The 18367-nt window shown below is 40.9% G+C and overlaps 1 protein-coding gene across 1 annotated transcript in view; it reads right to left on the minus strand.

Annotated features, from left to right (window-relative positions):
- ST18 (ST18 C2H2C-type zinc finger transcription factor) overlaps nt 1-17475 on the minus strand; it is a 66399-nt gene extending 48924 nt beyond the window's left edge. Inside the window, 3 exon segments of the mRNA XM_088675488.1 lie at nt 1752-1930; nt 13835-13865; nt 17316-17475. Of these exon segments, the coding sequence (XP_088531614.1) occupies nt 1752-1930; nt 13835-13865; nt 17316-17370 (265 nt within the window). The 5' untranslated portion in view covers nt 17371-17475.
- Nucleotides 17476-18367: the final 892 nt, after the last annotated feature.

Below are 18367 nucleotides of genomic sequence, written 5' to 3' on the forward strand. Positions count from 1 at the left end.
TATTTCTTGGAGGTTTTCTTGGGCCCTAGACCGGAAGATGTGTCCCTTTCCTTGAAATGTTTTACCATGCACTTGTTTTGTTGGTGCCTGGCTTGCACAACTCCATTGCAACTTTATTTCTGTTGTTATTTTTTAGAGGCACAGTCCCATTTGTCCTCTGCACATTAGGCTGTAAAATCAAAGGCAGGGTAGGGAAAGAGTGTGGTTTGCCCATGTGCCAATTCTCAGAAAAAGGTGCTTGTAGTATTAGACATTAAGATGAAAAACTGGAAGCATGATTCAGAGCAACATGATAAGGTGATCTCACCCCCCCCCCCCAATGAACAGGTCAAAAAGTAACTCTTCTAGGTGGCAGATATTTTTTGGATTACGTATATTAGAGAATTATCTTGAATCCAGTCATCAAGATTGATTGACGACATATAGAAGTATTGCGAGCCTAGACAAAATATTAATATTACTCACATATTAACTGCTTGTGGCAAATATTGGGAAACAAGCAATATTAAATAATGCTGAGAAAGAAGCTGCTTCTCTCTCCCCCCCCCCACCGGTATGGTTATAATAGTGGCAAATTTCCTGAGCGCATGTGTTTTTCAAAAAGCTAGTGGATTTTCCCCATTCTTATTCACAAGCCTTCTGTGGATTGGCTGTGCTAAAAGTTCACCTTTCTTCATTTGTGTTTTCAGCACAGTATTGTATAATTAATTTCAACTGTGGTGCCGATGCAATTTGTTCTTGCCACAGCTTTCCAGCTTGTTCTTCCGTGTTTATTAAGGTTCAAGAGTGGAGCTTGCCCTCCTGTCCTCTTGTTCTCTGCTATGATTTTTTCTTCTCCACAAAAGTAATGCCCATGAGCAAACTGGGCGCCCCCCCCATTTCTTTCTTTCCATACAGTAGTGTGCACATTAGCATCAATAATCCTTTTAGGCAGTGGAGAGCTAATACAACCTGAAACTGATATGGATATTATCACGTAAAACTAATGCTGACCCAGATTTTAAGAAAAAGGGATTAGAATCTGACTTGATACCTTTGGTTGTCATTGCTCATGCTGGCTGGGACTGATGGAAGTTAAAAGACCAACAACATCTAAAGGGTTACAAGTTCAGATCAGTGCTAGGCCTACTCAGAGTAGACCCATTGAAGTCCATGGACATGACTAACTTTGGCTCACTAATTTCAGTGGATCTACTCTGAGTTGGACTTAGTTGGCTACAAACCATATTTCTATTTATTTCTCAGTCTCATTATTCACATTTTGTCCAAACGATCTGCCTTTTATTGCTAGTGAGATTGTTATACCCTTTGTTCTCTCAGGAGCATTAGCATAATAATAATAATAATAATAATAATAATAATAATAATAATAATAATAATTGTTGCATTATTTGTATGCTGTCCATTTGAATGGGTTGCCCGAGCTCCGGGCAGCTACCAACATATATATTAAACATTAAAAAGCTTCCCCATTCAGGGCTGCCTTCGGATGTCTTCTAAAGGTTTTATCTCCTTGACATCTGATGGGAGGACATTCCACAGGGTGGGTGCCACTACTTCTCTGTAACTTTACTTCTTGCAGTTATGTACCACCAGAAGGCCCCCAGAGGTGGACCTCAGCATCTGGGCTGAATGGTGGGGGTGGAGCTGCTCCTTCAGGTATACAGGGTCAAGGTCATTTAGGGCTTTGAAGGTCAGCACCAACACTTAGATGCTTTTTACATTCATCTGGAGCCACTAATCTTTGATACCTGCTTTGAGATCATTGCTGTTGTCTTGCAGATCAGTCTTGTCCTCATTTTCCCCTTTGCCTTCCACGCTTGGACTGTAGTGACGGGGTTTCATTAACAGGGACTTCCTTTTGTTGACTGGAACGCCCAAAATCTGTTCTTCAGCTTTTCTCTTCTTTGCCATGGAGCTTTTGTAGGCACTACAGTTAATGGGAGGAGAACATCAACAAAGGAAGAAATGGTTGTAAAATACATTGCACAACTCTACTGTTTTGTTTTCACACAAAAAAGGGAAATTATGTGGACTAGTATAATTGCAGCTCTAAACAGCTGGATATTTTGTGTGTATTTGGTTTTAGCTGTTGGAGCTAAAGAGCGCAAAACACAGCTCCACACCATTTCTTTTCAATTGCTACCAAAAATCTGGATACATATATTTTTAAAGCCTGAATCAACCTTAATCTTGAGTAAACGTTGTTGTTGTTGTTGTTGTTGTTGTTGTTGTTGTTGTTGTTGTTGTTGTTGTTGTTGTTGTTGTTTGTTTAGTCATTTAGTCGTGCCTGACTCTTCCTGATCCTATGGACCAGAGCATGCCAGGCACACCTGTCTTCCACTGCCTCCTGCAGTTTGGTCAGATGACTAATATGCTAATCTAAATATATGCTAATCTACTCTGTTGTGGACTAGACTATATCCACCCAGGGGATAAGGAAAGGTGTATAGCTGTTTGCTAATTCCTTGAAATAAAAAGAGCTAATGTAAAAATTGCGCTACCAGTTACATGTGTCAACTTTCTCTGTTCCCTTCTTCCCCTGTAAAAGGCTTTCCCCCTTCAACAGCAGAATCAACTGTGTTGTAATCATGGCCACCATTTTACATTAAATACAATGCAAAGTACCTAGAGGAGTTAGGGAGCATTGTCAACAGAGTGTAGGGGGAAATAGTAGCCACCACAAAAAGGTGGTCAATAAATAAAATTATTCATAGTGGTCTTCTCCCCCCCCCAAAAAATAGAGTAAGGTGAGGAGGAGGAGGAGGAGATCTCAGGGGACTTTTCTGGGGGAAATTGTTTTCTGATAAATTTTGGGTCCCCATTTCTGAAAGAACCCCCAGAATAGATGTAGGGGCACACAGGCAAAACAAAGGGAGAGACCATTCTGCTGCTCAAGGTGAAATGTGCTTAACACTATGTTGAATACAAGTCATGGCACTCCACCTTAGATTGACTGTATCAAGGGGTTGATGCAGAGATTGGATAGATACAGTCTCTACTGGTCACATACAGATACTCTCAGGACTGAGTCTCCTTTCATTCCTTGTTTGTATACCTAACAGATAGGCATAGACTGTGTTCACTGTAACCAAATGTATTGCTGGCAATGTACAACTGTACTGTATCTCACTTTCCACAAGATTATGCATCTCGGTCAAATGGGTGTTAACAAAATCTCCCAGTGACAAGCATTGCTTGGATGTGACTATGTAATGAACTCTGTTTCCTGAAAAGTCTGTTGTCACCTGTTGCAAAATTCTCCATTCTCTCTTTTTATTTTTTGCATAAACAATAGTAATTGTCGGTGGTTCTCTTCCAGTTATGCAATATGAATAATAGCATTTATATTATATCTGTCACAGATGAAAAACTGCATTTGTGGATCAGTGTAATCCACTCATTGGTTGCTGGACCCCAGCTCCCCTAGGGAGCATGACAAATCTACATGATGCCCCTGGTTACCAGATTTTGCATTTGGCTCATTGATCTAGCTGAAAGATTTGCAAAAATCCCTGTCTCCAGACAGCTCCCTGTTGGTTACACATATTATGAGGCTCAACAGCATAAATTAATCCTTCCAAGGTAACTTATGTGCACTAAATTGGCTCCAATTGTGATTGTTTTGGATGGTAGCATATGACTAACTTAAGCTTTTTGCTTCTTCTTTTTTTAAAAAAGCATTTTGGCAAGGCATCTTCTTGGCAACTCACCATTGCAAATATGAAGGACGTGGAAACAAATGTGAAGATCTGCACTACTGAAGAAGTTACAGTACAACCAGTGTGCATCTTAAATTGTGAACTCGCTTGATCTGTCACAATGCTGCACAAAGCAAGAAACCAATATAACGGATACTTTCCAATCCCTTCATTTAAAATGGCTTAGGTTTATGCAGCATATTTATCTGTTGTAACAAAGTAGATGCTGAAATGCCACATAACAATATGGTAATGCTATCCGGTGTACATATTACAGGAGTATGCAGCATGCATGTGAATAATAATTAGCTCATACCAAAATAATTAAAGTCACACACCAAGATTTTTTTCTACATATTCCATACGCACAGCATTTCACCCTAAACTTAATAAAATTTGTTAGTTGCTTTGCCAGTTAGGTTAGCAAGTTGAAACAAGGCAGTGGATTACAACTATTTGCAGTGTGGATACCATAGCTGCCAAGTCTCCCACTGAAAAATGCGGGATCAGCAATGGTGCGGCACCGGAAGTTGCTTCTACGCATGTCCAGACATGCGTAGAAGCAACTTCCGGTGCCGGCACTGCCTGATTTCCGCCGCCCAGATATGGGCAGAGCGGCATCCAAAATGGAGCCTCCCTCGCAGGTAGGAAATCCAGGGGATTTCCGGGATTTTTTTTCGATTTAGGATAACAGCGGGAAACGGATTAAAATCCGGGGGTTTCCCGCGAAAAACGGGAGACTTGGCAGCTATGGTGGATACATGAAAAATATTTGTAACATAATTAATAGAATGTTTAAAGAGATGTCAGGGATGCGGGTGGCGTGGCGTCTCTGGACCGGTCTTAGATTCCCATTCAGATAGGGTTTTTCTATTCCTACATCACAGTAGGCATCATTTTACTCTACCCCAGATAGCATGTGGGAAGGATGTGTGCAAAACAAAATGGTTCAATTTCCTTCCATCTGTGGGCATATTTTTTAAAAAAGAAAAAAAAAGTTCAGTCCCATCATTTTATTGACCCCCTTCTTTCCCTTTGCAGCTCTACAACTTGCTTTCTACAGTCGATCAAGTAAACACTCAAAGGAATATAACAAATAATGCTTGAGAGAAAGGAGAAGTAATATAAGTTTTATTTTGTATCTGAAAATTGTAGAATATAAATTTAAAATGGATGAAAATTTATTTTTGTCACACTCATTGTCCAAAGGCAATACAAATTATCTGATCTATAGCTGATTCTAATTATTCATACTAATTACTTACACTAGGAGTGTCTAACCCCCAGTTCATGGGCAAGATATGTCATTTCCCCCAAGACCCCACCAACTTTGGTGGAGGAAAAAGGGATACGGTGGGGTACCATCTTATTCCCAATGTTATTTAACTCTATATTAGGAGGTTTGGGGCAAGGTATCAGTATGCTGATACTACCCAGCTCTATTTCTTTGTAACATCTAAATCAGGAGAGGCTGTTCAAGGCCTGGACTAGAGCCTGGACTCAGTGGTAGGCTGGATGAGGGCCAACAAACTGAGTCTTAATCTTGGCAAGACAGAGGTGCCATAGGTGAGTGGTTGCAGAATCTAGATAATTGGGCAATTGCCGGCTTTGGAAAAGGTCATACTCCCACTGAAGGAGCAGGTTCACAATCTGGGGGTGTTCCTGCATTAATCTCTGTCACTAGAGGCCCAGGTGACCTCAGTGGTTAGGAGAACCTTTTACTAGCTTTGGCTGGTAAAACAAATTTGGCAATTTCTGGACTGGGATACCCTGACCACTGAAATAGTTCTCCATGCACTGCTAACCACCAGACTAGATTACTGCAATGTGCTTTATGTGGAGCTGTCCTGAGCTGCCCTTGACCTTGCAGCTAGTGCAAAATGCAGCAGCTCTAATGCTCACTGGGACAGGATATCACCATCATGCTATGCTGTTGCTGAAAGAATTGTACTGACTAAGTTCCAAAGGCTGATACTGGTTACAATCCCCCCCTATGATACATTTTGGTCATTATTTCAAAAACAGATATAAACCAAAGCCTCATTTTAACTATTCTTAGAAAATTCTTCAGTCCTGAAATTATGAACTGGGGGGGGGGGCACTGTAAAACACAGTCCCATGGAAAGCAATTGTACTGTTTCTGTACAATGTGCCAAGGGGTCATGAGGTTCGATAAGTTTTTCTCTCTCCAAGATGCATATTATGCATTTGCAAATATATGTCAAGCTGTAGTTTGTCAAACAGTAAGCCTATAATTTAGCATCCCTATTACTCATCTCATAAATTCAACCTCTAATAGTTTTGTTGCTATTTATCAATGGTCTGCTTGTTGTCATGGAACACTGGTTCAGCTGTCAAGGTTATTGGTGAATCGGAGTCATAAAATGGATGGATATTTTTTTATGAATCAGGAGTGAATATAACTCATTCTCACAATTTCTGATATGAGCATACAGTACTTCTAATGAAATAGTGGTACAAGTCAACTTTTTGGATACTGGAGACATTTTTGCTAGGCAATGAAATGAAACCCAAGGAGGCTAAAAACTAAAACCAGTGACTTGAAGACGCCAAGATGTTTGGCAGCCATAGCTTTTTTGTGCAAAAATACTCACTGGTACAGAGTACCAGTGCCTCTTCTTTGCTGCCCATGGCAGCCATTTAGCACTTTTCTCAATACATGAGTACTGGCACCTCATCTTATCATCTTAAATAAAGCACTGGTTGTGCCAACACATGAATCCTCACAATGGAGTGGGACATGTCTTTCTCTAGTGCCAGCCTAATTTTTTTTTTAGGTGAGAGAATTACACTGAAATCCTTTTGAGTCACCAGTGAATAGAGTTTGACCTGAATAGAATTTGCTGAGATATAAAAGTACTTAAGCTAAGAGTGGATGTAGATATAGGCTAAATTAGATACAGGGAGCTTTAATATGCCATAAAACCATGTAGGCTATTCAGGAGCAATTAGTGCAGAGGTACAAGGTGAAGTCAGGCCAGTTCAGGCAGAAGCACCAGATTCGCTCTGCTGGTGTGTCCAAGGTGTCCTTCCTCATTGCTGCCCTGCTCCATCACCAGCCAAGTATGTGGCAGTGATACTGATGCCAGGTGGTCAGATCTGTGGTACCATCCCCTCTGCCCATTGCTCTTGAGCCTAATACACTGAATACATATAAAGTTATAGGATCTCAGATAATAGTTGTGGCACCCTGGACTGGTAGTCTGATGAGTATACCGTGAGTAGGGTTGACAAACAACTCTTGGGATGTTGTCAAAGAAAAGACCAGCACCAAATTTATACTATTATGCATCTGCAAGCACTAATATGTATTGACTGGCTACTTAGCCAATGGTTCAGGACTTGGAAATTTCAGGCCTGAAAACCTCCAGGACTTGTTACCAGTCCCTCATCATTATTGCTAGGTCAGTCAACTAATTAGCCTCAGGGTAATACTACTACTATGTTTAATGCTAGTATTTATGTTTTATATTTTAATATTGATATTAATCAATTTACTATCCCCAGCAACGTAGAACTAATTCCTCTCTCCATCCCAACTGAAGTCCTGAGAAGGAGTTTAGCTTAATCTACTCTTGTGTGACGTCAGGGCAAGCACGCTGACCAAACAGAGATGAAAGGAGTACATATAAAGCATTGGATGGCAATGAAGATAAAAGAGGGAAATCAGGATTGATTAAGACTAATTTTAGGGCAAAATAGCAGCATGAAGGTTATTAAAGTGTGCAAACATACAAATGAAAGGCTTGGCGAAGAAGAAAGTGAGATGGTGCTAGGACGAGGGGTATACATAATAACTCAGAAGAAAATATGTTATGATGTAATTGGAATCAGGCCGGAATTTCAATATCAAAGGGGTAGCTTCTTTTAAAATAAAATAAAATAAAATAAATAACATCGGAAGCAGGGGAGGTGGTATAGCCTTGTTGGGAAAAGAGAATTTATTAGTCCTTCTAAGAGGAGGCTGGGGAGAAATGGGTAATGCTGTTGAGTCATTATGCTTTGAGGCTGGAGATGTTTCAGACAGTAAACTAATGTTATAGGCCACCTGACCAAAAGGAACGATTCAACTGTGAAATGGCTGAGGAAATAAAAAGAAGCATGTAAAAAGGCCAGAATGATAGGAAGTTGGTAATAACCCAGGAGAAGGCATGCAGCTATAATGAAATCTATGCGTGCCTTGAGTTCATTATGAAACCTGGGGGGGGGGGGGTGAAATATCTTTGGATGGACAACAAATGCACACTGTTTGCTAAGAAGCCTTAGGCTGCAATCCTAACCCCACTTACCTGAGAGTAAGTTTCATTGAATTCAATAGGGCACGCCTACCAGGACATGTTAAAGACTGCACTGAAAACAAGGTGCTATAGGAACTGGGTCACTGCTTTTTAAAACAAGCCTGCCTTTTTTTTATAAAAAAAAAAGCCCACTGAAAAGTTATAATATACCATGAAGACTCTTGAGATTGGAACATTTATCCTTCCTGAAGGCCCATGGCTAGTAATTTATTGGGTGTGGGGGGCAATGAGATTATTTTGGACAAGGCAATGGTATTTACTAGTTTATTGTACCAGGTTTTTTGGTGTTTGGCATTTTACTATGAAAATAGCTAAAGAACATTCATTAAAATTTTAAATAAAATGTCTGGAACCTATTTTTACAATCTGGTGATAATTCTGTACTAATGAGGTGCTGCTTATTTTATTACAACAACAAAAAAACCTAAAGGCAGCACTCTACATTAAATTGCACACTGTTGTCTTCGCTGCGTCAAAGTTAACTTCAAAATTATTGATTCCTTTGTTTTGCAATGCAAGTTAGCTAAACAATGAAGTGTAGGTGGGGTCAGGCATAACCCAAGACCAAGATTCAGCTCAAAAAGGATTTATTGGAACATCAGGAACAAGAAGAACAAGAAAGACAAACAGGGGCACTTGCCTGGGATATATATACCTTAAGCCAGCCCAGGCAAAACACACTGTGATAGGTCACCTTAATGCTGCAATTAGCGAATCACAACACTGGCCCTATTGGCTGCCTGCCAGCTACTAACAATGTTATTGGAGGGTTTTAGAATCCTCTCTGTCTTTTGTTATGCAGATGAAGCTCCTGAGCTCCAGGAGGCCTGAAGGCCTCGGCATGCGTACAGCCTGGCGTTGGTCTTCAGTGCCTGCATACATAAAGAAATAAGATGATTTCCCCATTTCAGAAATTATGTTTCACTCTCTGTTTGCACCATAGCTGCCAAGTTTTCCCATTTCTCGCGAGGAAGCCTATTCAGCATAAGGGAATTTCCCTTAAAAAAAAGGGAGAACTTGGCAGCTATGGTTTGCACTGAACTAAGACTGCATTTATCCAGACTTCCCACTTTCTTGGTCTAGGTACTATATATGTGTGGGCATGCAAAGCCTTAACAAACCATGACCATGTTTTTAAATAAAAACTTCTGGTCCTAGGTGAGGCCTCAGAGGTACAGACCTCTGAATCTTTGGAAAGAGTCCAGAAGGTGGAACTCTGGTCATTTATTTATTTATGAATGGATGGCAACCGTAGTTGGAATGGATGGCAATCTACCATTGCAGTGAGTAAACCTATGTTCAGTGATACTGAACATAGAACTTCCCTACTTGGAGTTTAATCGTGACCCAGCCAATGTCCCATGTACAAACTAACACCCAATGTGCTCAGAGGATCCCATCACCTCTTATATAAACTTATTTGCTCATGGTAGTGGTACACCATAAGTGCAGGCAAGTGGCTATCATGTCATGTGTGCCTTAACCTGCATGTCAGAAAATCCTACAGAACAGAACTATCTACTAGCAGTAACAGAAAAGGGTGTCATTAAATTGTCACTTTACTAGATAAGGCTATTAGAATTACTGGATGTTATCAAAACTGTATCCCTGGCTTTTAGATGTAGGTAATTAAGGAAAGATTTAAAAGATGGACAAGAAAGAAACAAGGGAGGATCCCAAAAGACTGCAGGCCTATAAAGTTTATTACAGTAATGGTTTAAATTTATAACTAGTTTAATTAATGATGATATGAATGGTTGACATACAGGATATAGTAATAAGGACAGGTGAATTTTAGCATAAATCCTTTATTAACATCATGAATGGCATGCAATGTAGAGTAACCTCATTATAATTACTAGTGCTCTGTACTGACATAACTTCAGGGTAAAATACCAAAGTATGTAATTTACCACACTTTGCCACACAGTTTACTGCTTTAAAATGCCAGCTGTGACAACTCCAAAAATGTGAAAAGCCATTGTGGATAATGGTGTTGCATATCAAGACCCGCAAACCACCTCCTCATTGATGAATAAGACACAAGGACACGGATATTAGGTTAATGTTATTGGGCAAATATAGGGTACAACTTTATTGGCTACAGAATGTGAGCGGTATTAGCGTAGGCATTGGAATTGACCCAACTATATCGGACTCCTGCCCGTCATGCAGGGAGTCCAGTAAGGATCAACCATCGGTAGGGGGAGCCTTGTCGATGCAAACCAACTCGAGCTGCCCCTGGGTTCCCGGCGGAGTCGTGGCATGGCCCTAGCCCCACTCCAGGCTTCGGACAAGATCCACATGCCCGGATTCCTTTAACGGAATACCCTTAAGCTTGGAGAGGCAGGTGATAGCCACACCTCCCCCATCATAAGATCAACCAATGCCGCAGCAGAAAGCTGAGGAAAGAGTCCGCGGAGTGAAGCCAAGGAACTGTGCGAAGAGATTGAGGAAGCGAGCCAAGAGGAAGCTCTCTGGCTCGCGCCTCAGTTTAAATGGGGCCCGGCCACGCACCCCCCCAACCAACGGATTGGCTGGCTGGCAAATGACGTGGTTGGGAACCTCCGGGTGATGTGGGACTTAGTTCCCTGCCCCCAGAGGGGAGTGGGTGGCCACGTGGTCCACCACAACTCCTCCCCACTAGGAAGTGGAGTGGATTTGCCAAACTGTAATAACCCAGCTCAGAATGTGACATTGTCCAACTTGTAATGTTCACTTGGGGGGGGGGGACTATGTTTCAAGATTCATTGTGCCATGGGTGCTGAATTCCTCCAGTGAGACCATGGAGGCCGAGGGGACACCCCATCATTTCCCCATTGATTATCAGGAGTGTGAAATGGAACTGTTTTTTTGGGGGGGGAACACACCTCCAAATCAAGCTAGGAAAATTCACTCAAAGCTACTTGGGGTACTTGAGGTCTCATAGCCACAGTCTACACATCAGCTGCCCACACAGTTGGCACCATTGCTGGAATGCTTTAAGGCAGCGATAATTGCCTCCTCCCAATTCACCTCTCACTAGAGATGGGGGATAAATTTGATTCAGTTGACATTTAAAAGCGAACCTACCAAATTAGCATTTTCCAAAGAATACATGAACACAGCCATCCTTGAAATTTGCAGTTCTGTGAATTATGCAATGCTGTTCTGCAGTCAGACAATGTGTACAAAAATTCATATACTAGGCTAAAGTGTGCATAAAATTGCACTGATTAGGGAAAACAGCATATCAAAAATACATTAGAGTAGGGAAATTGCTTTACACAAAAATGTGTATATTAGACAAAAATCTATTTAGGAGAAATTCATAGTAAACAACACTTGTGAATTTGTATGAGGACTTTTTTAAAAAAGCAAACTGATGTGGAAATGTGGAGAACTGAGATTAAGATTGTAAAAATAATAGAGAAATGGAAATTGACACACATCTCCACCTCCCACTTCTCAGGTGGCGAATGGGGGTTGGCATTTCATGTCACTTGTTGCTTGGCCCAAATGGGTGGCATTCAAAATAAACACTCTTCTTCCCCTGAACCACAGCAACATGATCCAGTGGTGAAACCTCCAAAATTAGGTAGGCATCTTTGCTTAGCTCTTGCCAGTGCCTGCTTAAACCATTTTCCTTTAGGCAAGCCTATCCAAGTATGTAGGTGTTGATGTGTCTGAATATTTTTACTGTTAATTTCAATAGTTTTAAAATGTTTTAATTGTTGTTGATATTTTAAATATTTCTTGTAAACTGCTTAGAGGTTTTTATTACAATCAAGTGGTAAAGAAATAAATGATAAAATCATGCACCCATTTCCTAAAACCACCACCTGAGGGGAAGGAGTTCAGCTTTTATTTCTACCTAATAGGCTAATTTTGTATGTACAGAACATCCCCCCCCCCAAAAAAAAAAAGAAATAGGAAATTTTGAACCATTAAATCCTCCCCAACTACCTGCAATCTGAAGTGGTAGAGCTCGGAAAAATATATATCACTCAATTCCACTGAATGGGCAAGCTGGCCTTGTCTCATAACCATGATGGTCCCTCGCATATTAATATGATATAATGCAGATTAATGAAGAATGATACCAGCACGTATTTAATCCCCTGTGCTACGAACCCAGGCACCAGTTGTCTCAGATAAAATATTCCCCCGAAGGGTGATCTATGCCCTAAAGTCTATGGAGTATGGCCAGATGTTCATTCTACTGCTGCAAGACTATTGGCATCCTTCGTCATGACTGATAGTGCTGTTGGCCTGCTGCCTCACTCCTTCTATTTAGTTGATTGTAGAAAGGGTGATAGGCAGCTGCTGCTCTTCACCATGGGATCAGTGTTGTGAGCTTCCATAGGATTCAATCCTGTGCCACTCACTTGCCATGAATATGTTCATCATATCATAATACCCTTGCAGAAAGGTGGCTCTACACGAAACACGAATATCCTTATTCATCATATCATAATACCCTTGTAGAAAGGTGGCTCTACACGAAACACGAATATCCTTACCACAAATAGTATAAACAAACATTTGAAACAACTTATGGTAGCTATGGATAAGAAACCTCTGTAAGGTTTAGCCAATACACTCTGAAACGATGAAATCCTGGTGGGATCGTCACACTTTTCAAGCCCTGCATAGGCATTCATTCCTCTCCTATTTCACGAGGGGAGAGCATGGACACTCATGCTAGTTCCACTGCCTTCCAATACATTCCTGTTACTTGGTCCCACCACTGTCCACTCATTGGGGGTTCTGACCACAGAGGGAGTCTCCTTGGTAGAACAGGTTTGCTGCGTACTACGATGAGGCAGCAGTGGGATGGGGTAGTGTGGCACTGGAAAAGCCAGTTTGGTGTTCCCACCACCCTGACCTTTCTCCCCATTATCCTGCTTTACAGTGGTAACGCTGCTGTAAGTAGACCAGGTCTGTGGCACTGCTCCTTCCCCTCCTACTCTCCCCACTGGAGATATTTCTCCCCACTAAATTCTGCTGGGCATATGAAATAATAAAATAACAATCAGAAATAATTTAAAGTGGCAGCCACCAGAAGAGGAATAGTCCAGCCCATCTAGTTAACAGAACTGGAGTGTGTGTATTTTAATGCTCAGCTGCCTACTTACAAAACTGCCTACTTACAATAACAGAGGGCAGGTCAAGAAAACATGAGAGGTCTACTTCCAACCCAACTCAAGACACTTGTTGTTGTTTAGTCGTGTCCAACTCTTCGTGACCCCATGGACCAGAGCACGCCAGGCACTCCTGTCTTCCACTGCCTCCCGCAGTTTGGTCAAACTCATGTTCGTAGCTTCGAGACACACTCAAGACACACACCAGAACTATCTGGGATAGAACTTGAAGGGCAAAGAAATTCCTTCTCCCCCAGCCAGTGCTACCTAAAACAGAGGCGGATTTAGGGCAGCACAACCAATTTCCACACACAGGGTGCAGGGGCCAAAGGAGAGCCTTCCTGCCTCCTTCCCAAGGCCTTGTAAGTGTTTGGTTTGGAAAAGCAGTGGTGAAGGCTCTGATAGGGTACGAGAGTCCTCCCTCCTCCTTTCCAAAACCTAGTTAGCACTGTGGAAGGCCACAGATTGACCAGCCTGGATCTCTGTGAAGTTTTCCTCATGCAAGGACCTCTTGATAGGTTACAATATTGTTCTGGTGAACTTTAGAAAGCTTACAGGCACGTTAAAATATCCCAATTCAAGTTAATTATTGTGAACACACCATCTGTCCTGGCTATGTTCGTAAGAGATGCAATAAATGTGGGATATAACAGCACTTCTTGTGACAAAGCTAAAGCTTCTTGAATCTTACCTGAGCTCCTGTGCTATCGAATCCACGTGTGCTGTTGGTAAAAGAAGGGAAGACTGCATCAGTTTACATTTAAACTTCTGTGCACCTGCCTATTTCTGATGAGAGATGAAAACCTGGGAGAACACAGGTGACTCTTTATTTCTCCCTAACCACAGGATTATTGCTGCTCTTGGCAACTGCTAAAGTTGATGTTCAATTCCCATGGTTACTTATCTGTTAAAAAACAAAAACTCAAAACAACTCAGCACACAAGGAAGATGATCTCCAGCAGGGGGGAAAAGCCACTGTACCTTTCCTTCTTCTTTTTTAATTGGATGTGCAGTGAGAACATTTTCTTTTCCTAAGTGATAATTTGATTTGGGAATGAGGAAAGCTGGTGTTTACAAATACCTGCCCACACAAGGCTATGCAGCATATTGAAACAGCCAACAGGTGGTTCTAAAGATTACTCATGTTGCACAGGCAACATCCGTTGTCCCACTTCTGGGGAAATCCTGTTGCTCTATGAAGCCTGTGTGTGCAAGAGAGAGGCATTTTAAGCCCTAAATATGTTTAACTAGCTTGCTAAATGAGAGAGATCACCTTTTAAATGTTTAAAGAAAGTATGGCAGTGCATTAACTCTGATTAGAAACTGCTAAATGAAACCCAGCCAGTTAGTCAGTAGCTCCCTGCAGACTTGATCTAATGGAGGCTCACTACAATGTTCAGATATGCAGCAGTAACTTCATTATGCTGTTGCAATTACTCACTTCATTTGGGGATTGATCCTGATCTCACTGAACTATATAGAAATGCTGCCGGGGGAGGCGGGGTGGGCTCTTAAAATAACGTCTATCTATCTTTCTATCTAAATCTTGCCTTCACCATTTCAGGCTTTTGTTATTGAAAGGCCTGTGGAATTTTTTTTTTTAATGACAGTGAAGGGAGATTGGGTGATTTAAATCCCTTATTCCCTTGCAGTTGAATATATACAACATCTGAATGCTTTTGGCTGGTGGCAGGAGGAGTAATAGGAGTAAAAACAGATTTAATATTTTCTGAAAAACAGCCATCTGCAAAGCAGCTGTGTTAAAACGAATTTTGTACAGTCATGCATTTCAGGTGGAAAGTTTTTTGATCCTTCAGGGTGTGTCAAAATCTTGCCTTACCTTTACCTTTGGTACACTTATTTTGACACATCTCAGAGATAGATTATTTAAATTTTGTCATTTAGGAAGATAGCAAGCTATACACTGAATCAGACCATTGGCACATCTAACTCAGTACTGCATTGTCTATGCTGGAAACTGCTCCCCAGGGTATCAGACAGCAGTCTTTCCCAGCAACACCTGGAGATCCAGGGATTGAACCTGGGACCTTCTGTTTGCAAAGCATCTGCTCTACCACTAAGCGGCAGTTCTTTTCCTATTTGAATAAAGACTTCCAGCTATCCTTTGGTATAGTGATTAATCAGCCAATAATTTTTTAATAAAAAAAAGAATCACTGAATACATTGTATTAGCACAGAAAAGTAGCCCAAATTAAGGATCCCATCACTATAACCATCTGCAAGCCACTTTGCTATAAACAGCTTCTGTGTATCTTGGGTAACATTTAAATGACCCAATATTGTGAGCAGAATAGCAGCTTCCAGCCATGGAGTTGGCATCCCACTAGGTGCGGGGTGCTGAGCCCATAGGAAAGTCCCACATGATCAGCTCCCAGCAATATGGGTGCAATGTGGGCACCTCAGTTCACAAGGTTGGGTCATTAAAATCTGACCCCCCTCCTTGTGTAGGGATTGCTGTACAGAGTGAAATGAACACTTACTTTGTGATTATTCATTACTTCTTATGTGGCAAGTGCTTTCCATACAGTATAAGAATGTGTGAAGTAGTTCTAAACAGTCCTAAATGGTCAAAGTATTCTCTTTGTTTGCCCAAAATGTTATGAGGAGTCATGGCTAGTTGGAATGTGGGCAAATCATAGCATTTAACAGACCAGTCACCCCTTCTAGAGAAGCATAGACTATAGATTTACTATAGATATTGTCAGCCTACTGGGATAAATTTTACCTATAGTTACCTTCATAGGGGATAGTTTCAGCTGCCAGGGCTCCCTTGAAGCTGTTATGGTCCTGTTTGTCTGCTCTCTGTATAACAGTGTTTGCCCCAATGGGACTTTCTCTGCCCTGACCTAACTTGGCCTGATGTGACTTGATTTGCCTATCTTGACCTAACCTTGCTTACTGTGACCTCCTCTTGACCTTCCATGTGACCCTCAAGTGCCCATGGAACAAGACAACAATGGGCTGTGCATTGCAGTCTACATAGATCGCTTGTTTTATCCTCTCCTGGTCCCCCACATACCTACACAGATAACAAGGATGCCTGTGAAATCAGATCTGGCTCTGCTATCTGAGTAGCTGACTTCCCATTCTCTTCTAGCTCTGTGCTGCTCATAGGGCATTTCCGCAAGTAATGGTTGAATCATTTTTTGCTACTATTTGCTTCGGATATACACTTGATTTAAAAATGGACTCATCTATACTGCATTAGCAACATTCATACATGGCATAAGTAAATAGATACTTCAAAGGCACTTTAGAGAGTCATGTGTAAAAACACCCTTAGGGCATATGTGGTTAATTAATTGCACTGGCAAATTAGACTTGTTAGCATTACATCTAGTCATTTAAGTTTAGCTACAAACTTCATAACTAAAATCTGCTTCAACTTTAGGTAAAATATCCCTCTTTTATTTTACATATGCCCATTTCCCACTCACAATCAAGGGTCACAAAAAGCATTAACAATTATAATAAAAAGTTATTTTCCTTAAGGGGTTGTATGACTAGTCAATCATGTTTTCCAGATGTTTAGATCATTAAGGGGCCTTTTAATCTCAATATTACATTGCCATCTGTTCTTTACCCAATGAGAGAAAAACCCGAAAGTTTAACTTTTTTTATCGTGCATTTGAACAGATAAATACAAAAACATTAGGGGCATTGCAGTGTTTTGGGATGGAAGCAGATCCAACTTTATATTGCTAAGGTTTTTTGTTTTGTTTTTCAACTTGCCGATAGCAGATTTGATTCAACAAGAAGCAGACAAAACAGTAAAATGTATTCCCATGGATTAACACAGTTTACATATAATTGGAAGAGGATCGTTCTCGTTTGGGAGAGAATATCTATTAAAATCACCGTCTGCATGTTCAATGCCATTCTGCATCAACCTATCCAACAGCATTAGTTGGATTTTTAGATTATCTCCGCGAAATGATTGTACATTTGTTAGATTTTCTTTCCACCTCCACTCTCCCACACATCTAAATAACATTTCACTTCCTAATCTCTGCAGTTTGTGTCCTGGCTTGATTTAAAATGAGCCCTCAGGAAGGTGTAGACTCACTGATGACACATTTGGGACCATGTGCAGAAATTTACATTTCATGGTGCGATGGACACAGGGTCGTAGATGGGGTCTTCTAACTCACCCTTGGTTCCTCCTGAACGTGTGCGTAGCTTTTTATCTTCACCATCTGCATCCATCTGTAACAGTAACAGAAAGTCTATTCACCATTGGAGGCAGTGATGGGAGAATCGTCAACGTGTCTTTACAAAGTTTCCATAGGCCAAGAACTTATTAATCTTGTCACTCAGATAAAATGCCATCTGTGAATAACTTTTAAGCATAGTTCAGAAGATATTTGTAAAGGAAAAATATTTAATTAAGCAAATGCTAATTAGTCCTTTTGGGCAAGTGCCAATGTCTGCAAGCGATCAAGATTTATGTTCTGATCCCAATGAGGTTAAATAACTGATGAGGATGGGATCATGGGAACATATGAAGAGTAAAGATCCACTAGTTCAGCATCCTCTTTCTCACATGCTTCTGTGGATGCCCTGTAGCAACTGATATTTGGTTGCATACTTCCCTGGAAGATGAAGGCTCCAATTAGTTATCAAAGCCAATGAGAAATTTGTCAGTCTAAGAATTTGTCAATCGCCTTTTAAAGCCACACAAGCACTACACTGAATAACACTGAATTCTATATATTAATTCTTAGGCATGGACTCCACAGAGAAGTATATACTAAATAAATACTAGGGTTATGAGAGATGGAGGGGGAATCTCTTTGTTCACTTCCTACATACTGCACATGATATACAAATTGTATGCATCTATCATGGTTTCCTCACTCATCTTCCTTCACAACTAAAAAAATCCAAATGCTTTAGCCTTCCCTCCTATGGAAGATACTCCTGCCCCTTGATCATTTTTATTTCAGTTGCTATGGGGTCATGAAATAGTAAAAGTGGATTTGGAACATCAACACATTGATTCAATGGGAGCGCCATGTGCTAGTAAACTAGGAATGGCATGACTAGAAATGTGGCATGTTTTTTCTATGGTCTATGCACAAGGTTCTAACAAAGCATGGAATCTGGTGGAGACACAGCATGAAGTTGGTCAGTGAAACTAGAAATAACTCATTGATGTAACTTCATAGAGACATTTTAGCCACCACTTAGGATGGATGAATCT

This window comes from Zootoca vivipara, chromosome 8 (assembly GCF_965207765.1).
Source record: "Zootoca vivipara chromosome 8, rZooViv2.hap1.1, whole genome shotgun sequence".
In the NCBI taxonomy this organism is placed as follows: domain Eukaryota; kingdom Metazoa; phylum Chordata; class Lepidosauria; order Squamata; family Lacertidae; genus Zootoca; species Zootoca vivipara.